General features: G+C 40.5%; 1 protein-coding gene across 4 annotated transcripts in view; it reads right to left on the minus strand.

Annotated features, from left to right (window-relative positions):
- Positions 1-676: 676 nt before the first annotated feature.
- Positions 677-24,624, minus strand: part of RALGAPB (Ral GTPase activating protein non-catalytic subunit beta) — a 56,700-nt gene continuing 32,752 nt past the window's right edge. For 2 of the 4 annotated variants that reach the window (XM_081010365.1, XM_081010367.1), the window contains 18 exons: positions 24,144-24,291; positions 21,573-21,637; positions 21,285-21,417; positions 18,406-18,527; positions 17,725-17,907; positions 16,453-16,604; positions 15,927-16,114; positions 14,070-14,176; positions 12,616-12,768; positions 11,780-11,989; positions 10,599-10,757; positions 9,983-10,148; positions 9,333-9,455; positions 8,936-9,072; positions 8,287-8,395; positions 7,552-7,630; positions 6,922-7,070; positions 677-6,076 (listed from right to left, as the gene is read on the minus strand). In XM_081010365.1, coding sequence (XP_080866491.1) covers positions 5,883-6,076; positions 6,922-7,070; positions 7,552-7,630; positions 8,287-8,395; positions 8,936-9,072; positions 9,333-9,455; positions 9,983-10,148; positions 10,599-10,757; positions 11,780-11,989; positions 12,616-12,768; positions 14,070-14,176; positions 15,927-16,114; positions 16,453-16,604; positions 17,725-17,907; positions 18,406-18,527; positions 21,285-21,417; positions 21,573-21,637; positions 24,144-24,291 — 2,577 coding nt within the window. In that variant the 3' untranslated portion in view covers positions 677-5,882. Of the gene's footprint in view, positions 6,077-6,921; positions 7,071-7,551; positions 7,631-8,286; positions 8,396-8,935; positions 9,073-9,332; positions 9,456-9,982; positions 10,149-10,598; positions 10,758-11,779; positions 11,990-12,615; positions 12,769-14,069; positions 14,177-15,926; positions 16,115-16,452; positions 16,605-17,724; positions 17,908-18,405; positions 18,540-21,284; positions 21,418-21,572; positions 21,638-24,143; positions 24,292-24,624 lie in introns of all 4 variants that reach the window. The other 2 variants (XM_081010364.1, XM_081010366.1) reach the window with 1 other exon arrangement.

Raw genomic sequence — 24,624 nt, forward strand, 5'->3', positions numbered from 1 at the left:
CTTTGCTATGAAATCACTTCTTAGATAATCCCTAGCTTTCTGCCTCAGCCCTATTAAGGGGACAGCACACACCTTCCTTTTTAGGTTTTTTAAAAAGAGATTACTAATGTAACTCTACCATATAATAGGATATTATTATGAGCACAGACAGGACAGAAATTGTTATCTGGTTGACTGATCTGAGAACAGGATGCGAGAGTAGATGAGCCTTTGGTCTGAGCCAGCAGGGCTCTGTTGGCCTAGATTCAGCTAACTCAATGTGCTACCAGAAGCCAGCACAAGGGCTCCTGAGAGTGCAAGAGGGCTTCTCCCCCTTCTCTGCCTCCCCCACCTCGCCCAAATCCATTCTGGAAGATCAGGAAAAGCTTGAGAACAATTGGGGAGGGGGGAAGAGTGTGGGGGTTGTCCCATGTGGCAAGCAGAATTGCTTGTGCCGACAGGATGATCAGAAGAGTGGCATTAAAGTCTTCCCTATGTTCTTGTATCATATTAAAAAAAAAAGGGATAGGAAGTTTAAATTCCCAAATGAAATATCTTTGTCTTCCATAATTTCTATGCTACTGCCACTGGTGCCAACAGCAACACCTGGAAGCACCGTAGACACTAAGCAATTCCCCATTCTCATTTGTATATGAAGGATACAGGAGAAGGAGCTCACACACTGAAGACCATCAGCTTCATACATAAGAATAATCTTTAAAATTTATTTGACTAATTGTGTTACATTCAAGATCTGATGTGTTTCTTCTAGACAAAGAGTTGGCATAAATACAAACAAGCCTTTGTGCCTTCCCTAAACGAGAGATAAAGTACTAGAGACAGAGGAACATAGCTTCACATCTTTGTATTTACAGTCTGCCTTTACAACTTAGTGGTAGGAATATTTACAGAAATTACAATAAGAACAAAAAGATCATGTCTTGGCAACATACAGAACTTTATACACAATTGTACATGATTAAGCACATGGTATCTAGCCATCTCCTTCCAAGTACTCCTGCAAAAACCCAGTTGTCTTTCAAAGATGCACTCTATCAATTGTGTAACTATCACCGTGTTGTACTTCTGTTCACTATTCATGTTGAATTATAGTTCTATAATCCACCTGGGCTAAATATTATGAACACTGCATGACAATTGTATACTTCCCTCCTGGGAAGCGGCTACAGATAATGGGCAGTCCAATCCTCAAGGCACTCCTAACAGCTTATGACCCACTGAAGAAAATAGGGCTGGTACTGAGGACCAGAAGCAAGCTGCGTTTTCTATAGCTGCTTTACAGCTGCTCTCCATACAAAATAGCTACTCTTTCAGACATGATTCCACTCAGCTCCCTCCCCATTTGATTTTTTCTTTACATTTAAAATATATTTGAAGGACCAGCTTAAAGGTGCTTTATATTTCTTAAATGGAAACTATCAAAAAGGTACTAAAACTGACATTTTTGATTTGAAATTGTTGTGAAGATGACTAACTTCCAAGTGTATGATGCTTTATTAAGAGGACTTGAGTACAACCCTTGTATGTGTTTATGTGGTAAATACTGCAGCCCTAATATTTTATCTCTTCAAGAGACCAGAGTGAAAACAAATAATACATGGTAGTTAAGATACCTAAAGGAAACGGTAATAGGAAACAAACAACCTAAACGTTAAGAACCAAGCCTGGTCTACAAACTTCGATTCTTTTGATTATCCTGTGCAATGGTATCCAAAACAAAAGTTGGAAATTTAAATGTTATATTGAGTTTTACAAGCCTGATGCCTCAACCTGACCTAAAAAGAACCAATTTTTCAAAGGCAGTCATGTTTAGAGAGCTCTAGACAGAACATTGTATTGCAGTTAATTGGTCAGTCAATAGTTCTGCACAGGGGACAGGAAGCTATCAGTGCACTTGGAAGCCTTCTCATTTACACACATACAAAGACAGACAACCAGCATCTGTACCAAAGGACCACATCACACACATTTGGGATAATACAGCGAAAGTGAGCCCTTACACATTTCCATTAATTGCTCAGTGCTGTTTGGAGAAATCACTGCTGTTATTTCCCTCCGTAGTATTTTTATTAACAGAATCAAAAGAATTCCTGCATGCAGATTTAGGCCACAACTTCAAGTCCACTTGTGTGCTGTTAAGTACACAATGGAAGAAAAAGTAAGTATAACACAAATGTGGATCCAGGGCAGCATGTCTGCTCAAGAGCAGGGTTTTTTTAAAAAATAAAATACAGTCTAAGTTAAGGCTGCATCAAGCAAATTATAAAGTTTGGAGAAGTAAATTCCTGGGGGCAAGAATACACTGGCTTAATAGAAAGTTCCTGGGGGAGGGGGGACCTTTATTTTCACAGCAGAGTTTAACAAACTGAAATTTCTTTTACTAAACAGAAGGTTTTTAAACATGAGAGGCTGTAATTAAAAGCAAGTTATTTAAACTCTTGAACACCAAACTGGGCCATGCCTCTAACCCAGTTCAAAAGCTGTTGTAGATTTCTGTCCTGTCTGTGTAACTTAAAAGGATGGTTTTGGCAGGTCATTAGTTAAAACAAACTAATGGCTTCACCCAAAGTACATACATGGTTCAAACCATTGATTTTTATATGCAGTTGCCCAACTGCTCAACCTTTTATTGCACGGCTCTTGTGGTACGCATGCATTGGTTGTGCCATTTAATCCATGGACTAAATGTGACAGATCATCATCTAGATCAGAACAGTATCTAAGAGGGTTCAATTAAGTTTAGTGTTCGTGCACTAGGTTAATACTGGCAAATGTTCAGTACTAAGTAACTGCTATGCAAGTATCAGAACAACCTGCATCCCCACTAGCAGTGCTATTTGCTGTTCCAATCTGTGCATCAATTAAGCAGGACAGCTAAACATGCCAGACTTTGAGAGTGATTTTATGATGCGCCCTTATTTTTCATATGTAGACCTACACCTCAAGCTGACAAGACACTAGCATGCTAATTCAATGTAAGCAGCAGGCTCCATTGTTTAATCTTCCCTAAGAAACCAGGAAGCTCTTTAGGGTTTTTAAATGACCACCCTGGCAGCTTTTATGAACAAAAAGTACACCTCTGAGAGGAGTGCTGTGTAATAAAATATTTTTGCTATAACCATTATGAAGCAAGTACTGCCGCAAAGAGTAGCTTTAACACACATAGCCTCGCTGGAAATCCATCAAAAGCGACCAAGTTTCTTTTTGCTAAGCCCTTCGCCAATTGCTCCAGACCTTGCTACTCTGGTTTCTTTGTCATAATTCAACTACATCAAAAGATATAGGGGAATACTGCTGCTGTAGGCCAGTTTCAAAAGAGCTTTTCTTCAGGATCTCAAAGAGTCAAAATATAACTTACTTTTGCACGTTCTATTAATGGACAGTTTGCTTCCTGCCCTGAAGTATCAGATTGCATAGCAACATTGAGAAAGGTAAAGGTTTTAACAAAACGAAAGCTTTCATGTCTATGTTTCTTATGGCTAACACATCAGTTAAAGGTTTTCAAAGTTCCATGCTATGCATACTGGGAACACTGGGTATTTAAAAAATAAATAAATAGACAAGTGGAAGTCAACTGTTTTTCAAAGGACATTCCAATGTTGTATTTAAAAGCAAAAGGGCACAGAAACTGAGCAGACCATATTAATTTTAGACATTGAAAAGGCCCACCAACTTGTGTTTCCCTAACACTGGGAGAGTAGTTCACTTGCTTCAGAAGACTACTGGCCATGTGTTCCATAAGCAAAAAACGAACAAATTAAAGCAAAACAAAAATTGTATTGTCAATGGTAAGCCACTTGCATTATTATTAATATTATATATGCTTCTGAAGAATCAAGAGTTAATTTTGCTCTAGAATTTCTCAGCCTTGTTTCAGTACTAGGTTAAGACTTGTAAGGATATTATACTGGCTCCCCAATGATGAATCTTAAATACTAAGGGGCTGCTATGAAGTGAATCACCTTGATCTTGGGAGTGTTTGCTTCTAAATAGGTATTCTTCACATTTTATCCTTGAACACGTTCCAGCAACTTCCTACAATTAGGCAATAGTAAAGCAAAGTGTGCTAATCTGCATGCATTTTATTATGGCTGATGGTAAAAAAAGAGAAGAGAACCATTAAAAAACCTCAAACGTAAACTGTGTTGGGAACTTAGGAACTTAATTCTTGCTTGCTTAAATATCATACTATATGCCTACTAGGAATCAAATATATTCAAATCAATAGGACTTGTTTCCAAATAAATGTGGACTAGGTTTGTATCTCTTATTTCTGAAAATGCAATTTGACTTTTTTTAATAGCTATCCAGAAAGTTCTTGCGCAAAGCATTATTTTCTGGATTCCCTTTTGGAAAACACAGCCTCCATTTATAAAATGTGCAGGTAGATTTTTAAAAGGTTTTATCAGCTTCAAAAAAGGTTTTATTAAGAAAATGATACCCTGCCTTGCATCCAAGTATCAAGCACAAGAAAACCAAGTGATCTAATAATTTATTCTTTAAATCTGCACAGGGTGGCTATTTCTTTCCACTCCAGTAACATCCAGTAATACAACACATATTAGCCAATGAAGTGGAGGGACACCAGGGAAATTTGAAGCCGCTTGACTTTGTATTACTAGATGTTAAGGGTGGGGACAACATTGCCGGTTGTTTTTGGCAGAAGCCATGCATGTAATATATGGTTCCAGACTGATATCAGAGCAAAGCAAGGATGAAACCATTTAATTTCAAACACTTGTAACAATTATCAGATAATTTCTAGTACACTTTTTCATGACCTTACATTTAACTTGCATGGGTCTTCACTTCCGATGACATTGGACAGCTATGGTGTGCCAAGGTTTGAATAATTCCTTTTTTAAAAAAAGAAACCCACCTCTTTCAGTAAAATGAATGAACGAACTGTGGGACATGAAAAGATGCATCTATCCCTTTCTGTAAAGAACATTTGCAATTCAGAAATCAGATTTCACAATAGGGTGGTTGTAACTAGTTCTTACATGCAGAGATGGACACACATTCTGAATGCACCTTTTCCAGGACAAGGATTTCACTTCTTTCTATAAGGGTGGACTGGTCAGATGAGAAATCACATTTTTAGCATTCATAAGATACAGGTGAAATTATGTATTGGTCATAAATACAATCGGGATGAACCACTATACAGGCTTTTCTTTTTCTCAAAGCTGACTTAAATGGACCATCCTTAGCTCAAAGAGCCAACGTTCTTTGCTTCCCCATCCCTCACCAATACCCCAGAGCTTTTATCCTGGACTGGCCAGCAGTAGGTAGAGGGTGCTTGCAACCTACAAAGGTAAAGAAACTTTGAGCAATGGACCCATGGGTACATGCATCTTGGATCTAGAGGAGCAGAATCAGAAATGGAGCCTCTGAGTGGGGCTAAAAATAAATAAATAGGCCTGCTTGCAGGTGGGAAAGCAAACCAAACAAGATATAGCACAATAATTTATTGCAATTTCATGGTCTCTGTCTGGGGAAAGAATGCACCTGAACCCAACCTGCTATGAAGCCAAGTAGCAAACTTCAGGTGCTAGTTCTTTATGTTCAGAATCTGGCATTTTAGGTCAACAGAGAAAGCTATGAGAAGTGCAGTTAACCCCCCTCTCTCTACTACACATCCACTACATATTACTAAATAGTGACTGATGGTGAAAGTTTGTCCCTCTGCAGCAGCTGATGGAGTGAAGCTGGTTTTCAGGGAAAGTGCCTATATTGTGTCCTCATTTCTTCCTTGCAGCAGAAGCAGAAGTCATGCTCAGGTTGTGGTTTCTTTATACAGGACTTGCAGGGTGGGGAAGGGCCCCCCCCTTTACCGTAGACACCAAGCTCTGATCTAATTGTTCAGGGAGGATATTGGTCTAAGGATTGCAGTTTTTGAGCCCAGCCTCCTGGAAAAGAGAGGTATAAAACTCTGGCTCCAGCTGTTTGTTCCTGTATTTATTGACAATGTCAGCTATTTTCTGTTTTCGACGGACATGTGGAGGATTGTACGAGTCACTTTCCAGCCGTTTTCTTCGACAAATATTTATTACTGTCTGTCTCACTAAGAAGCCTTAAATGGAAAAAAGAACATGTTAATGCCGCTTACTTCTTCCCCCAGGAAAGTTATTTTTAGGACTTTCAGAGGCTAAAAGGAAAAAGTGTTCTCTGCATCCTCAAGTCAGCGACACTTGTGAGGTTTGGAATCTTCTCATACTTGTCAACTTTACTTAGGAATAAATCTGGACGAAGAGACTGTCTTGAAACGTAAGTGCTACTCTGCCTTAGTATGAAAAGGCTAGTTCCCTGCCTTCTTGGAAAACACCTTACCCAACAAGATCAAAGATGGTATATGAACGCAGTATCTGAACATTTGTCATTCATTCAGCCACCCACAAACCGATGCCTTTCGACATGGCTATGGTTGCTGAGAATCCCAGCCAAGCACTCCAGGTTATCTCCTTCATTGGAAAAGGAGAAATGGGGGCATTTTTCTTTCCAGGCAGAACAATTTGCAACATCAGAAATAGTCTGGTGATGTGGCAAGGGATAGCATTATTAAATTGCACTCATAGCCCCAAAGAGAAGAGTTACGTTAATCATCCAATGTTTTTTATCATTATTCCTCCCTTACTCCAACGGGAGCTCTGTTTTGTTTTTGGTTTTTTTAATGTATTTTTATTGAAGATTTTCTTGATTTACAAAAGTATGTGTAATGTCTCTCTCTCTCATATTTTTACCATGTAACATTTTTACAAATCAGTTTCATTTGTTGAGACATTAGGAAGAAAAGGAGGAAAGAGGTGTGGGGGGAAGAAGGGGGTTGGGATTGGGTGGCAATGTTTCTATTTTACTTAATATGTGTAGGGTTTTGTGTCAGCGTTGCTTAATCATCCAATGTTAATTAAAAGCACCTACCTAATGCTCTCCTGCTTACTATCATTCCATCCACCAGTGGGATGACCATGTTGAATTTCCCAGTAGCTCCTTGCACTTTAACCCTGAATAATCCAGTATTTAGGGGGTGGATGAAAATCACTGGAACCTCTTTTTCAGGAGTAGCGGACCTTAAACATATAAACGTTACCAATGTAAGCAAACATTTCAAAATGGAAACAGCTGGGCCAGCCAACATTTTTTTCAAAATTAAATAAAAACTTGAAAAATATACAAAAGTGTAGAAATTGGGTACACCTTGAATGTTACTTGAAGGAACAAAATCTGGGCAATGCCATAAAAATATTGCGTGATAGGAGGAATATAAGGCATCGGACTGACAGTTTTCTGGGCACAAAATACGTGTTTGAAAGAAGGGGAAGGACCATGTAACCTCACCCTTTGGACTCATGAATTTCTGCAACATTTCTCAAGTGCCAACACAGCTTTCTAAGGGCTGCTGGGACTAAAATCCATGAACACTCAACACGCAGCTTGCATGTGAGCAGAGTACTTCCAAGAGTGAAAGAAATAGCAGGAAGCAATGCATTAACCTGAATTAACTTCTATGCAAATGGCAGAGGTGGAAATGCGGATAAATTCAGGCCATACCTCAATGAAGTGCTGCTGTTTGTTGTAGTTTCTACTCCAGTGCTGGTCTCTGAAACCAAGTCGGAGAGAGGGAAGTTCTCTGCAAGATAAACATATTCACGATAGATTAAATATTCCCTTTTCATGTTGTAAGAGATAGTACAAAATGAGAAACCAAATCATGTTAAGTGACTGGTATTTAAAAACACGTAACTAGAATTGGTCTGAAGGACCATCGTGCCCTGAGCAGAGTGGAGAAAGGAGGAGCTTGAGGAATTGTCACCATCCAGCTGCCACAGCAACCCAGCCCTCCTCCAAATGCCACCATGGGGATTGCTGCAGAACCAGTTTGCCCCCGAGAGGAGCAAGAAGAAGCAGAACCAGCCTCTTCTAAACAAACAAGTTGGGATTTTTCCCCATTTTATATTTTTAAAACCAATGCTTCTTGTAATAATCTTAAGTAAAACACTTTCTATACTACTCACAAATGGCTGAAACAAGCAAATTAATAAAACAAGAACTGGACATGGGGGCCTGGGTTATGAAGATGGTTTGCTTAGAAACTGACAAGGGCTGTTTTAAACCACAATCTGTGGCTGGCACAGAATGCTGAGCTCAGGTTACCAAGTGTAAACACTAGTGGAGTCCTTCTCCCAGCCAGGAGGAGAAGAAGGGAAGGGGGAGAGTAGAAACCTAAGGCTTTTATGTCCTGCCTGCTCATGCAAACTCCATAATAAAAGCCTAAGATTCACCCACCTATATCATCATAACGTTCAACCCAAACCACATAAACCTTGGTTTCAGGTCCCATTGGTGGAACAGCCCGACCATGCGGTAACCTCTTGCATCTGGAAGTTGGACTGAGCTGTTGGAAATACAAAAGAGAAAAGAAAAAAAGAAGACAGTCACCAAATAATCAAAGCTACAGGTGTGCAATTCAGACTGTCCTTTTCAAAAGTTTTGAGAAAAATAATTATAATGCATACAACCTATTGTGAACATTTCATTAAAAAGACAATAAATATTGTACTGTTGTCAGGCTGAGGCTTAAACATCTGCAATTATTTTAGATTCCTTTTTATTTGTTTCTAATGCACCATGGCAACACCTACTGGGGAAGATTTCCTCAGGTACAAAATACTGTACTTTAAGTGTCTGATAACTGTGATAGACCTAAAAAAACAACCCAACCCAACTCGTGGGGAAGACATGACCTTAATTACTATTAAATGGGAAGCTCGCTCCTACTAAATTATTCTATTTCTGAATTAACATTTTTTTGCAAGTATTATTTAGTGTATCATGAAACAGTTCATATTATTTAATACAGGAAGAGGCTATTCGACTTTAAGACTATCACTTGCATATCAAGTACACTTCATTGGTCAATGTTGCATAAACTTGCCCTCTGCGAAGAACTGAGATTGTCTGTATGATTGGGGAAGAGCTCAAGTGTCAGTGCAGGCTGCTTTAGTATTCCAGGCAGAAGATCCATATTGGAGTCACTTTCCTGGTCTGAAGCATTGCTTTCCAAGGAATCAGCTGAAAGCCAAAAGGGATAAGTTAGGCACAAACACATGAGTGGCAATTACACTTCAGATGTAACAAATACACAGGGGGAAGAGAGGAAAGCAAACACTCATTGCGCCAGGAGAACTCCTTGGTGCACCACTGGATACAACTCTAGAATTTTCAATGCACACCCATTTCTACTGCAAATATTTGATACACTTGTGACACAACCGAGGAAATCTCTTTGGAATTAGCTATGGAATCAACAGATACACACAGAGAACACTTACTTAAGGACTCCACAGGTGAGGGAACCACAAAAGCTATTTCTGTAAGAGCATCTGCATAATATAGTGCTTTCTTTTGCCCATTGAAGATACTTGCCCCAATGTCTTCTGAAGGAATTATTTCATCTGAGAACACAGCAAATAAAAGATGGGGTTAAAGGGAAGGACTTCCAGTCTCGTTATGCACTTCGTCACCCCCCCGCACCTATTGTACAACTTATTCTACTTTCTAGGACACCCACCCCAAACCTTACATGAATCTGTTCCACGGATGAATACGGAGAGATCCTTGCAGGCACTTCTCTGCATACCACTTGCTGCTAGACCAGAAGATCTGGGGATACTAATCTCAGCAGTGATGTAAGAAAAGCAGTATAAGAACAGCTCTCTGGCCACCCCTTCTAAAACTATGCATAAGGAAGCATCCTAAAGACAAAGGGGCAGTGCTGAACCCAGTGCTGAAATCACAATGGGATGATAGCGGTGAATATGTAGTCACCCCCTCTCCAAATCCAATGCAGATCTGCAGTAGTCTTCTGGAGGAGCATGCAATCTACCAGGTCTTGGGGTAGAGGGGGAAGAAGGCACCATCTAGAACACTAAGATGACACAAAGTATTAAAGCAGACAGAAACCTCCACAAACACCTCTCACCTTGCTCAGATCCCTCCTCATCACAGAAACTGTTAATGGACCAGCTAGTTGAGACATGCCCCGTCCATCCAGGGTGTTTCCCTACATCAACTGACCAGCCAAGGGAGAGCAAGAACTCTAGGAAGTGTGGCTGGACATTTCTGGAAGACTCTACATTCTTCAAAATCTGGAAGAAAATAGGCCAGCAGTGCAGTTAAGAAGGCTATATATGCACATTTTTAAGGTGTTTAGAAGTGCTGGCCTGAAGTATCAAGCCATCTAGATAGCAGAGTAAACAACATTGGAGCAGATTATTAACTGGTTATCTACCCCAGGGCAGTATGTATTCCACAATTCTAGAACTCCCATTGTCCCTGACCAATGGTGATGGGAATGTAGTCCAAGACATCTTGAAGGTACCAGGTTGGGGAAAGCTTGGACTAGGCAGTGCAAAGAAACTGCATATGCACCGTGTGCCATCACAGCATCGTGCTACCCAGTTCTAAGGGGTTTTAGTGATGATACACGTCCAGTGATGTGAAAGACACACTCTTCTACTCCTCTAGTTCAAGAGAATATATATTTATGTTTTGAATACACTTTTTGATAGAGTTTAAATTAGAAGCATGCCACTTACTTCTTGGCTTGTTTTCTGACCTGCCTTCATATAGAAAATGAAAACTGTATCAAAAGGACGACATGGTAGTAAATCCAGGTAGCCAATGTCATCAAAAAACCCGGGTATAGTAGAATCAAGTGCAATCAGGTGAGGAGGTAGTCTGCTGTTAGCAGGTTCCTAACCAAACAAAAAGCAACGTAGATTTTATACCTCTACATAATCACCTTTTGTGGTTACCTGTAAATTGTGATCAGTCACTTAAATTTGTTAATATGCAATCAGCTTGCTAAAGAAGATCCAAGAGGAAGAGCCCACATTAGTAGTCTTGTACACATGCCTTTGTCTATTGCTTCACAGCTCACCCAAACCTCCCCACCCCTTCCTGCTCACCCCCAACCCTCTTTTAAAGGAGGATGGGAAGTTAGTTCAAAGAATGGTTTGCCAAATTGCTCTCTGAAGCACCTGCCCTCTTCAAACACCATGGGAGAGATGTTTAACAGAAGGGCGAAAGGCACTTCAGAGTTTGCCAAACTGCTTTCTGAAGTTCCTCTTGCCCTTCTTTAAACCACTGTGCCATCTATCATCCATGTTGCTTGATCTCCCACCTGCTGTTCTGTAATGATGCTAGAATTGCTGTGGCCATCTATTGGCAGCCACACTAACTGCAACTTGACAACAGTCTTACAGCTTTATTATATAGCAACACATAGAGTTGTGCAGATGCAAAAAAGAAATTGTACTAAGTAATGAAAATGACAGACACATTTCTTCTACATACAATGAAACAAGGACCTTATTTTAAAATCTGAAGAAAAAGAGCCCCTCCGCCCATACACATAAACCCAATTTAAAAAATCCATGTAGATACAATAGCCAGCCTTACACCCACATAGACTGATGGCATCACAATGGTTAACACTTTCTGAAAGTAATTTAGATAAATATCCAGAGGAGTAAGCTGTTTTAAGTCTGTTGCAAGAAAAAGAAAACCTTACAAAGAGTCTTGTGGCACCCTGAAGACCAACAATTTTATAATATTCAGGATGCCACAAACATCTTTGTTATTTGTACCCAAATTTGTTCTGCTTTCCTGCACAGCTCTGTCTAATGTAGGCTATAAGCGGTTGGACCCAATATTAAACAGTAATAGTCTCTAATAATGGCAGCATTTGAAGCAATTAAGGGAAGCCTCCAGTCACCTTCAGTGCTTCTAGTGACAGAAATCCAAAGTGAGAGAGGAAAAGGCGTGCTGTTTGGAACTCCTGTGCAGGAGGCGGCGGCTTACACTCTGTGACTGGGTCAGGGAAATTCTTCTTTCTCCAGTCTTCCTCCATCTGCTGATCTATAGACTTCTCATAAAGAACTTGCTGATCCATACCGTTTCTCAGCTTCTCATGCCGCTCCTCCAGCTGAAACATATATTTAACACCCTCATTTTAGACATCAAAAATTGCTGAGCGCAGTAGCAGCCTACAACAAATGGTGGTACCTGTTTGCCAAGCCAAACAGCACCGACAATGAGCGCCTGAAAAAGCTGCTGTAATTTCCCCCCAGCTTTCTAATAAAATTGTGACCGCTGATGTTCTTCAGCTGCTGGGTTAAGAGAGATGGATACACCTGCTGTTTGGCACGTGCACTGTGACACTCCTAAATTAGTGCCCGATTTCAAAGAACAGCTGCAAGAAGTGTTAACAGAAGCAACAAGCTGACTTTTCACCTTCACAGGGATAAGAACAATAGGACATTTTAGCTCACTTTGGCAGCAGTTTCATGAAAAGCATCTGCTCCAGAAATGCTTTACTCGGGTTTATAAGATGAGCATGCAGGGAGCATTTTGATGTATGGGGCTATGGAAAGGCACACTTTGTGCCAGGCTCCCACCCTTTTGGCCAGCAACACCAACGTTGAGTACAGGTAAAGCAGTAAAAGTCGCTGAGAAAAAATATTTTCTACTTGAGAGGTAATGACTAACACGTTTTGTGGAGCAAAACACACAGGGAGGGGGTAAGAAATCAAAATACTGCAAGTCTCTTACTTCCTCTGTAACTATTTCATGCAAGTCTGGAATGCTCAGGTCTGCTTTCACGAAAGGAATCTTGTCCACTTCCTCAGGAAATGGCCGATGTTTCACGCTGTATTTGAGTCCAACATCATTCTTAGGTGCAGGACGAGGCTCTGGGACAAACATCTGTTCAAGAAACAGAACAATGCCATAATTTTCTTAATGTGTCAAATATTGCATGATATTTCTGAAGCAATGGTTTATTGCTGAAGCAGGTGTCAAGAGTTTTGGAGAAGGGGCAGGGGTGGTGGTTAGACTGAGCTGTACTTTTAGGTTATAACTAAAGCAACACTTATAGTAGCTTCCAGAATGGTTTCTTCCATACCAAAATTAGAGATCCTGATCTGACTTTGGTAGTCTCTGCCTGGACCTTAACTAAGAATGTGCCCCAAATCTGAATACAAAACTCAAAGCAGAAAAATATGGAAAGCTACAGTTGTAGAAAGAATACTGCTTTTACCATCTTTTTAGGAAACAAGAGTATGTATTAACATGTCCCACTCATGTCTGAAGATATTTACACACTAAATGCCAATAAATGCCAATATTTTGCACAGCCTGATATATTTTTGGCACACACAAGCTCCCGATTAAGCAACGCAAGTTACAAAAACGAAACCCCACTGCATGGTTCCAGCTACAGCTAGGCATGCAAAGGGTAGATTTCTACCATTGGATATGATGAATCTATGTTTGATTTAAATGGGACATTCAACACACACCATGTGCATACTGTACATTTATATACATGCATCCATGTGTACCCATCTCTGATCATTTGACTGAATAATATTGTACAGTGGTACCTCGGGTTAAGTACTTAATTCGTTCCGGAGATCCGCTCTTAACCTGAAACTGTTCTTAACCTGAAGCACCACATTAGCTAATGGGGCCTCCTTCTGCTGCCGCACTGCTGAAGCACAATTTCTGTTCTCATCCTGAAGCAAAGTTCTTAACCTGAAGCACTATTTCTGGGTTAGCGGAGTCTGTAACCTGAAGCGTATGTAACCTGAAGCGTATGTAACCCGAGGTACCACTGTAGTCTTCTAGAAGGCACCTCAGAGGTGTGAAAAGTGACAGGGTGGAAAAGCTAGCAACTCATCAAGGATACTACAGTGGTACCTTGGGTTAAGTACTTAATTCATTCCAGAGGTCCTCTCTTAACCTGAAACTGTTCTTAACCTGAAGCACCACTTTAGCTAATGGGGCCTCCTGCTGCTGCCGCGCCGCTGAAGCACAATTTCTGTTCTCATCCGGAAGCAAAGTTCTTAACCTGAAGCACTATTTCTGGGTTAGTGGAGTCTGTAACCTGAAGCGTATGTAACCTGAGGTACCATTGTATAGCGTTACTACTTTCTCTGCCTATATCTCACAGCAGTTTGGAGGCAACGTTATGCATAGTTTTCACTATGGGCTTTGATAAAGACCTTTTGATTTGCCTTAGCTCCTCTAGGCAAAAGGCAGAGTTGTTGGGCCCAGGCGTGTCTTCCAGACATCCCACGGATCAAAATTGTGACCGAAGGGAAAAAGTCATCTGAAGAAGGAAACACACACGCATGAAAAAGTATCCCGATATGACAGAAGTGAGAAATTAAACATGAAACTGTGTGCATATGTGTAAGCAAGCAAAGAAAAACGGTCAGCCCTACTACCTGTGGTAATTGAACAAACAAATCTGTAAGCAGCAGAATAATCCTGCCCCCTGTGGGTAGAAATGTGCCGTTGCCGGCGAGAAGAATTGGAAGGCTCTTTCGCCACCAGTTCGGAACTGAAAACACCATGGGAAGTTTCTCCTAGTTTACCAGGTGAAAGAAAGGATGGAGGGGTTGAGATTAAGCTGGCCAATAATGTGGTCAATAAAAATGACCTGATGCAGTAAAAACTGCATTGAGCATCTCAGGTGTTCAAAGCCAAGCTACAAGAGCTCAGCTGAAGCTGTTACTCTGTCAAAGCAACAGAAGCCAGACCAAAATTGTGTTTAACTAGGTTGAATGCCTACAGTACAACTCTAAAAGGGTGGATTCATTTTATCAAGCCAATTCAGATCTTGTAAGAATTCATGCATGACAGCTGACCTTAGTCCACTTTCCCTCGATCTCAACGCCCACCCGTCTGCATCGTGGGGTTAAGAGCACTGATATATCTAATGGGATTGTTGAAAAGATTACCTAGATAATGTCCTGGCTTGCACATCATGCTAAACCAAGCAATAGCTTAGTGTGAATGCTGGCTCTCAAAGAGAATGTGACCACTTTGCTCCTTCCTGGTTGGTTCTGCTGCTGTGCTGCCATTGTTTGGCTTAGTGCAATGTGTGAGCCAGGCCACTGTATGCAAAGTGCTTTCGATGCCCCAAAAGTATTACGAATAGCCCACCTCCTGGTGCAAGGATGGTCAAAGGGTATTATTATTTGAGAATAAAAATCTGAGTTAGCAAAACATGGAAAATTCAGACTCAATTGCATAATTTATTCAAATTGCACAACAGAGACAGAATATTCAACAGAGAGCTTGGCTCGAGGGAGTTTTTCCAGTGTTTGCTGTGATCATCATTTAGATTGTCTCAGTAGCACACTGACTGTATGCATCTAAACTTTAGTTGAAATAAGTGTGAATATGTAACACTGGAACAAGCTTTCCAGAGAGGGCTGTTTTATTCTGCCAGATTAGTTTTCAGGTGGCAAGGTAAATCTGTTCTATTCCAGAGGTGGGTTAAACTTATTAATTTGTACTGTCCAATAGCTTTCGCGGCAGGTTATTGAATTTCAAGTGTTTTGTTGGTTATTCGTTCTGTGCCGACTGCTACTGATTAGTCTGTTGCAGTTTTATTTATGATATGTTTCTGGCTTTCAGAAAGTCAAAGCATAAATATTTTAAATAAAAAGGCAACTATAGATTCAGGTATTGATCTGCCAAGCTCCATACCAGAGACTTCACTACATGGAAAAATCTATCCAGGGAGGATTTTTAAAAAAGAGGGCTTTTTGGGGTGTGTGGGGAGGATAACATTTTATAGTATTATGAAAGTGAGACACTGGAAATGGAGAAATATCTGGAGAAAATGGAAGGCTGGATTTTGCATAGATTATAAAAAATATTATTGTATACCCAGTGATTTTGTGAACATTCTTGCTGTCTGAATTTTTACTGTGCCAGAGTTTCCTAATACTTTGCATAATACTCCACAATGTTCTGTAGAGCAGGACACCAGTGTAATGAAACAGGTAGACACTTGATAACACGGCATACAAATTTTTACCATCACCCTACTGTCAGCTGAGACTCACTTTGCTCATTCCCTAGAGGCTGCTCCAACATTGCAAGGATGACGCTGTTGTCCAAGACGAAGTAGCGGAAGCTGAATTTGTTTATGGAAGGAAGACGGGAGCATTTAATTAATGTGATTTCATTCACTAAGCTGCAAGGTGAGGCAGGGCCACTGGGTGAAGGAAATGCTCCAAGTATTTGCATGATGCTGTAAACCAAAGAAAACGGCTCAGTCAAAATACGTATCGCATAAAAATACATTCACAAATTGCTATGACATCTCGTCAGATACACTGATGGTGTAATGTTAGCTAGAACTACAAACAGACAAGTGAGATTCAAAAGAAGATTGCAGAAACAGATAAAATCCTGCTCATCTGCAAAGAAAACAACATTTAACACACAGAGAACGTAAACACATTTTCTACTCCTAGAACCTATATAAATGAAAACCACTTTTCCAAAAGATCATTTCCTAATACTCCTGACTCTCACTTCTAAATTAAGCAATTTCCTACCACTAGCCGACTGAACTATTTTCCATACCATGTGAGAGTGGCTTCAGCTGCATCCTTCACCCTCATGGAAGCAGGATTAGGCTCCTTATCTCCTTTGTTCTTGAATTCTTGTTCACTGTTCCTGGACTTACTTCCTGAGATGCCCAGTTCCACAATCTCCAATACTTCTTTTAAACAGTCCTGGGGATAGAGAAAAGCCATAATGTTCAGCTGTCTGGCAAGTTCACTGTACTTATGAGGACTAAAATCTCTGGAAGAACTTTACACTGCTTTCATGTATTCTTAATTTAGTGTTCTTCTATGACATCTGGAAGGCACCATGTTGTCTACCCCTGATCTACAAGATGCTATCCAACACTAGCTTATAGGAATGCAGCCCTTGTGTTGTTAAAGGATTTCAGTCGTGGTTCCTGGACTTTGTAAGCTGGTCCGCGCCCCTTCTTTGACACATCCTGGTAGGTGAATTTGGGGAAGAGAGTGATGGAACAGAAAGTCTGTGGAGTGTTGCCTCAAACTCCAAGAGGGAGAGGGCAGAGGCAGAGATCAGAGTGATCAGAGTGCACCAGAAGTGTCAAACAGAGAACTTGTGCTCACATTTTTTTTTGCAGGGGGTGTATTGCTTTGTTTATTAGGTCATGTATTTTGTGTTTTTATACTGTAAACCACCCTATGGTCCTCTGATGGAGGGCAGCATATAAATTTAAAAAAGAAAATTAGACCCTCTAGGCCTCCCAATTTGGCACCCTATCACACTACTGTTCTGCTAACAAAAGAGTGCCTACTGCATTATGCCACAGTAGCAGCCACTGACAAGTACGATAGCTGGATTTGGGGGTATACAAATGCTTACGCCTGTGGCTTCTAGGATATAGCACTGTGTGTGTGTGTGTGTGTGTGTGTGTGTGTGTGTGTGTGTTAGACTTTTTGGTGATCTGTTAACTCTAATAAATATTTAAGAACAGATAGCTTGACAGACCCACAAGAACCATTTCTATGCCCACCTTCCCCTGCAACTTTACTGTCTAATTAAGGTAGATGAGCTGTTGTCAAAATGGATATTTTACAAGTGAACAGTGATGGGGAACAACGGGGCTGGGTGGCAAAATCTGATCCTCTAGCCCACTTGAATTTTACACTTCTGTTGTACAGCCTCTAGTCTGGTACTAGAAACAAAACATGGGAACACATTATTATACCCGGTGAAAGGAGGAGCGGCTCTTCTGGACATTTTTTTAACATTTAGAGAAAAATAATGTGGTTTGCACATTAATAGATAGATAAACAGTGCAATTTCACTCGCCTTTTCATCAAGCATGTCTGGATGTTCCGTGAGCCAGACACACAGACACTGAAATGCTGCTACAATCATGGAGTGCAGATCTCTGGAGTGGAGAGGAGCTGGACGACTGCACTGGTACACAATGTAACAGCACACAGAGCTAATTGCTCTCTTCCTGTCAGAAGAATCAACACCAACCTTCACCTGAAGCAAGCAGCAAAGGCAGATGTTCAGCTGGAAACCTCTCAAATTAGGCTTGCAGTTGATAACAACAAAACTAAGAAACAATGTAAATCAATACTCTCTGAAGCCGTAAAAGCACAACTGAAAAGCTTAAATGATGATATAGAAAGAAGAGACACATAGGAGTGTTGGAATTTGGTGCCTCTATAGCTGGCGGGATTGAAAAAAACCCTGCTGTCTTTTAGCCATTTATTTTATTTCAGTAAACATACTCTTCACCTTGAATTATTTATCCAGGGCAATTTCTTTTCCAACAGGAAAAACGAAAATCACACACTGTGTGGGAGGAGTTGGCTCCTCAGCGCAGAACAAATTATTTTTGCCAGCTCTGCCAGATGTTCTTTTCACTAAAGAGGTGGCAAAACTCTCTACAATTATCATCAGGTAAGAACTTGTGGCTGGGAGAGACAGAAAACCTGAGCCCAAATCCCACAGCCCAACAGACTGCCTGATGCTCACCTTTGCCAAACCAGAAAGAAGCTCTAGTGCAGCTAATGAGATGCTCATTTCCTGCCGCCACTGTGCATTGAGTCTTTGTGTTACCAGGTGAATGCTGCGAATCAGGAGTCCAGCAGCTGTATCTGTATGAAGAGCTAGGATATAAACCCCAATACCACACACCACAGGGAGGGAAAACAACTAAGCATTAGTAACAGTCAGCAAAGCAGTCCATCGGGCAGAAGCTCAAGCAGCCACAGTACACACAGAAAACACATCCATTTGGGAAGCAAAACATTCACAATCCACACAGATTAAGTAACTTCTTTAGACTATGAATGTTAACTAAAGAAGTTATTTACTGATTTAGGTATGTGGGTTTTGTTTTGTTTTGAGAAATTAATAAAGAAATTTTTGGGAACACAAATGCTTTCCATATCTCAGGCTGATGTCTCCAAAACATTGTTTTTCCTATGTTAATCCAGCAGGTTTTGCCAGCTGCAGATGCACTTTAAGGCTATTTGGTAAGAGAGACACTTAAACATGTCAGAGTGAACTTCATTGAAAACAAAGTATCTGATGCTGTAAAATACTGCTGGGAAATGTCACTTTATAAATGTTAATAAATCAGATCTCTTGTGGAAACCAATTTGTTACAGTTTTAAACAGAATTTCAATTAATTACGGCCAGAAATTTCTTACATGAAAATTTAGAAAGGGAAATTCATTATCTTTATCTTTGTCCATTCAATATGTGGTGCTACAGCATGTGAATTCTGCCCTCAGGATAGAACAATAAAATTCTAGACAACTGATCTTTCTAAACTGCATAGTTAGAATTAAGTGTTTCAAAAAAATTATTGGAAGGATAAGCTTAGGCTCAAAAATAAAAAATAAAAAAATAGGATCACAATGGAACTGAATTCCAAAATGAATGTTGTTGTTTAGTTGTATTAATTGATCTGAAGAGAAAAGGGGCTATACAAATAATATTCATTAACTATATATCCACAGAACTGGTTCTGATGCAAAGCCAAGCAATTCTGAGAGAGGGATCTCCACAGAAGAAATGAGTGAGCTTTATCCTGTCTATCTGCTCCAAATCGGTTCTCTGAAATGGCTTTGCTAAGCCCTGCCCTCCTCAACGGATAAATTATGGGCAAGGAAAGGACTAGGAAAGAACCCTGCTGTTTCTCTACTTTGAAGTTTCCCTTGCCTAAAGCTTCACTGCTTTTTAAAAACACTGCTGGGATTCATTTCCATTTAACATGTAGTTAGCTCGTGATTTGAAAATCATGTATTATTTGATTCTCCCCCCTCCTTTTCCCTATTGCATTATGCATTATATATTTTTCTTTGCTGTGAGTCGCTTGGAGACCTTTGGGTGAAAAACCACGTAGTAGTAGTAGTAGTAGTAGTAGTAGTAGTAAACAACAACAACAATTTAGCTGAATGTCCAAAACCGGGTCAATTGATCATGACTATCCCCATATTTCTAAGCCAAATAATCAGTTTCAAGCAGCCTGTATGGGTTTTAATTAATGGACTGGCTTTGTCACTTCATTACAGCATCCGGTTCAAAATCAAACTGGGTTCAAAAACAGCTTACATGTTGCATTGCTTCAAGAAAGGCACAATGTGGGAAAGTCTCTGAAGAGTCTACCTGGACCTTCAACTGCCTGTGTTTCAATAACCTACCTGGTACTTTATCTGGGTGCTAAGTTTTCTGCCTGTTAAGGACAGGCAGTGGCACGAGTGAGCCATTTAAATATTTAAGTAGCTGAGACAGGTTGCTGCTCTTAAGAAAGGTGGTATCCCTAAGGCAAGGTTTCTGCCCAGTAAAATTGTGGGGAATCTTCCGTGTAGAGGAAGGAGAACTGCCTGTTTGCCAATTTCCTCCCTTTAAACTTTGAATATAGGCTCCCATTGTGTTTTCTGGGAAGTTGATTGTCTGAGGTCTCCTGCCTTCACCCACCTAGGTTGCTTCAAACCCTCACTTGACTGAGCTCTTTGGTTTATCAAATTCAGACATGTATAAATCCAGACAGCTGGGTAGTCACTATGAACCCCAGGCACATAAAACAGCAGCATCTCACAGCAAACTGGGTTAAGTATGTGAAACAGAAGCATTTCTTGTCAAAACAGACATTTCAGGTTAAACTCAACTGCTGAAGAAAGACATATAAAACTGCTGCAGATGAAACAAATCCTGTACTGCTCTCCTGCAGTTTTTAATTTTTAATTGCAGGACACTGCTTTTTAACACATTTGTAGCAGGCACAAAACTGGAGCGCTAGAACATGGCATACAACAATTAGCCGACACTCCATAATCAGCCTTCGATAGATGGAAACATACAAAAGTGCATGAAACTGAAGCAACAATGAAGAACTGGGACACCACATGATATATTCAGTTTTATCTTCCCTGAAGTTGCAATGGGGTCAGAGTGCTCCGACACAGGAGCAGCTGAGCAGAAGAGGTCACGGATAATGGCATCATCTCAGAGAAACCAAACTACATCCTGTGTTATCAGGCAGTATCTTGAAGGCTTTTAGTCTAATGAGAAAGCAGTGGTGGCAGTCCCTGGGATTGAGGTGAAGGAACACAAAAGCTGCAGCAAGGGAACTGGTGGGTTGACTAAATAAAGAGCTGGAATGCTCCCAGCATTCTCACTGCTACTCATAATCCTTCCTCACTAACCCATCATAATGATTTTGCTAGTTCATAATAAAGCATCTATTACACTCTTTCCCTTGCTTTTTATATTATTAAGGACTACAAGCTGTCTACATTATTTCAAATGGGAATCTCCTTAGCATTAAAAAAAAAATCATTTTAAAAATGGGAACTGCATACCAAGGCATGAATGCAAATGTTTAAGAAGTTCAATTCCTTACCATAATCCCTTAACAGAGCCTGCGCTGGTCTCTCACTGTCAGGAGTAGTGGGCTCTGTGCTTCCTCCACTTGCCGTGCTAATGCCGCTGTTAGTGCGACTGTGGCTCTTCAAGACAGTATTCTCGCCGCCATTCTGTCAAGTTAGAAAACAGGCTGTTGAAGGGCTGAAGATTACCCTCCCACAACTGAGTCGGGCATCCTTCGTGCTCTGGCTATGCGATAACCTGATGTAACACCAACAAGGAATCTGGCACCCTTTTCCAAAACAAGGAAAACAACCCATCTTACCGTCTCCATCTGGCAGCCGATGGCTTCTAGGAGTGCAGAATCTTGCACGATGTTCAGCATTGCACCTGTAGAGTTTAAAATGATAGAATTTTATATTTAAAGTATGTACAATTTTTTAAAAACACACCCCTTATACCAATATATCCAAGGGCAATGATATACGTGCGAACACTCTGCTTTGAATTTTGTGAGAATTACCTCAAATTTTGGTAAAATTCTGTTTCATCTAGCAAATTGGTATTTTAGTAGTACTGGCCAGATGGACACCCACCTCATCTTTTTGTGAAAATCCATCAAGTAACACCCATCCCCACCCTGCAAAAGGAAGGATATGCTCCCTGTTTTTGGAAACAGTAAATAACAACTTGGAAAGAAATTTCAAAGTTTGACGAATCCCACTCCAAGTAGAAGCTCAGTGGAAATCTGCTAGGAAAATAGAAAGTCTCGGTCCCCCACCTTCAAATTATATTTTGCTGTTTCTAAGCTACTACTGTTTCACATTTTATCATCTTAGCATTTTTGTAAGTGAGTTAAAAATAATATAGGTATACCTAACACTTGGGATTGTATGCAAAGCAGTAGTAAGTCATGGTCCATCAGCAAAAGGATTTCTCCATGGGTAGTGGAACCCCCCCACCCCACCCCAACCTTAGCTATAACTGTTCTACAGTTTCCCCCAATCCTACAGGCTGCAGGCAAGAGAGGAAGGGGGAAGGTCCCATTGCACAAGTGGAAATCCATCCGCTAACAGGATGCATTAACTGGATACTGTTAGCTAACAATCATGATCCAAATTTTATGTCATAATACAAGTCTAAGGGTAGAATAAAATGTAGCACTAAGGAGATCGTCTCATCGGTTCCATTCTCCCAACTTCCTAGAATGGATTTGGGAGAGGCTTGGGGGAGGGAGGGCTGCAGGCGAGGAGAGGAGGAGACCCTGTACTGGCTTCCACTTATGGAACCAAGTAGTTGAATCTGGCCCTAAACAAACTTGCTTTCAACTAAATTTCTATAAAACTTCCTTTCCACTTACTTAAATTCCACCTTAGCTGATGAAGAGACACTTTTGGATGAAATCCAGTGTTAGAATAAACCCGCTGAGTATGACTTATTGCAGTCATCACCCCTTCAATTCCTCTGAGGTCTCACTACCTTTAAAGATGAAGGCCAGAGTGTTCTGCAAAAACTCCACTAAAATTCTTATTCAGATTGCATTAAAAATAAGTTACTGCAGTGAAAGCCCAGAGGGAATGTTCTGAAAAGATCAGACATTTATGTGCTACTACAAATTTAGAGCATAAGGAAAGAAAAAAAAATCTAATGATACAAAGGGGTCCTAAAACAGAAATGTTGCAGAATGGGATGCACCAGTTTAGTATTCTGGTCATCCACCCATTCCCTCTAAGATACTCCATTCCACCCCCACATTTTACTTCTGCTTGCTCTGAGCATGTTCAGTCTTCATTGGGCTGTTTTGGAGTTCCTCCTTTGTGGTTTTTTTAGCGGTGAACAGCTCTGAAATAAGCCTGTTGATACCTCCCTTTTGTGTATGGATGGTGCCTTCCTGCCTATATAAGGATGGCACCTGGAGAATGCAAATTATAATGCAGAATGTTACAGCAGAAGTTGCAAACCTATCTACTGTATATGCTTTGAATTTAACCCAGTGATATAATTTATATGAACATTATAAGCCAAAAGCAAAAGGCAGCTTTGAAGGTTTACCCAGAAATACAGAACTAGATAAAACAAAAGAGACAGAGAATGGCATACATTAACACAGGAACGTAATCAACGAGAGCTAAAACTGTAGAGAGTTCTCAGAAAAATATGGTGTTCAGTTTTAAAGGCAAAACAGGTGTGGCTCTTAAAACAAGGCTGAACTAGAATGCTACCTGTTCTAGAACTTGTCCCCGGCCACCATACCAATACCATACCATAAGCCAAATTATTCCTTCAGCTCAGTAATATGTTTGCAAAGCCATTGTCCAAATGTGCCGAGAGTTCTGCCGCCCCCCTGCAAAACATGCAATATCTTTTACACACGTCTTTGATTGTTTCTTCTTTTTCACATAGCAATGATCCTTACAATGACAGGAGTCATTGCTAAAATACTTGCTAAATTATTGTAGGGCTAGAACATTTACATGAAGAGCACCCCCTTGGAGGTTAAGGGCAAAATCCTTGAATATTCTTCTGATCCCAGGAATAACACGATCCAGAAGAGCCAACGTGTAGCACTGTTTGGTACCAACTCCAATACTTGTGGCACTCTCTTGGTCTGGATTATTCTCAGGGAGTGAAGCCACATCGAGGCCATTCCCCACTCTGCTTCCTGGACATTTGTTACTGTATCTGCCTCTTAATCAGTTCCATGGCACTATGATGCTGCTGTTTCCTTCAACCATGGAAGCTTTGGCTGGCTGCGGTTTTTCTCTCTGCGCTCGTAAATTCTGCCTCCTGCCACTGGAACGTGACACCACTCAGGTAAGGCTACTGTAAACTATAAACTACCAAGGGCATGCACATTTTCAAATGCACATCCCACAGATCAAGTAGAAATACCAACCTAGTATCATCTGGGTGTTGTTGGGATCAGTTTCTGTCTGCAGTGCTCCTATTAGTATATTCACAAGCCTCAGTTTCAAGGAAAGGAAAGTTACTGGTTTATCATAGGATGAGCTCTCATCGTTGCTGAATTTTCCTTCCAGAACAACCTGAAAAATAATAAATTGTTTTTATAATCTGTAGTCATATGCATGAATTAGCTCTAGCAGTACTACCATGTATTCTTAGTGACCTTTTACAAAGTTCACAAATCTACTTTAGTCCCATCTAATTTTTCTAATATATGCCCCACCCAAAAAAGAAAGTGAAAAACTTGACACAGGAAGAATGCTAAACGGAGCCCTTAAACAGACTGCAAAATTGGACTTGATTCAACTCTAGCAAAATGAAACCAGCAGATCAATGAAGTATAACACAATTTTCTCACTCAACAAACCTGATTTATGCCCAACAAACATAGATTTTAGCCTGAGTCCTATTGT

Source organism: Podarcis pityusensis (genome assembly GCF_964106645.2).
Source record: "Podarcis pityusensis genome assembly, chromosome: 6".
Classification (NCBI taxonomy): domain Eukaryota; kingdom Metazoa; phylum Chordata; class Lepidosauria; order Squamata; family Lacertidae; genus Podarcis; species Podarcis pityusensis.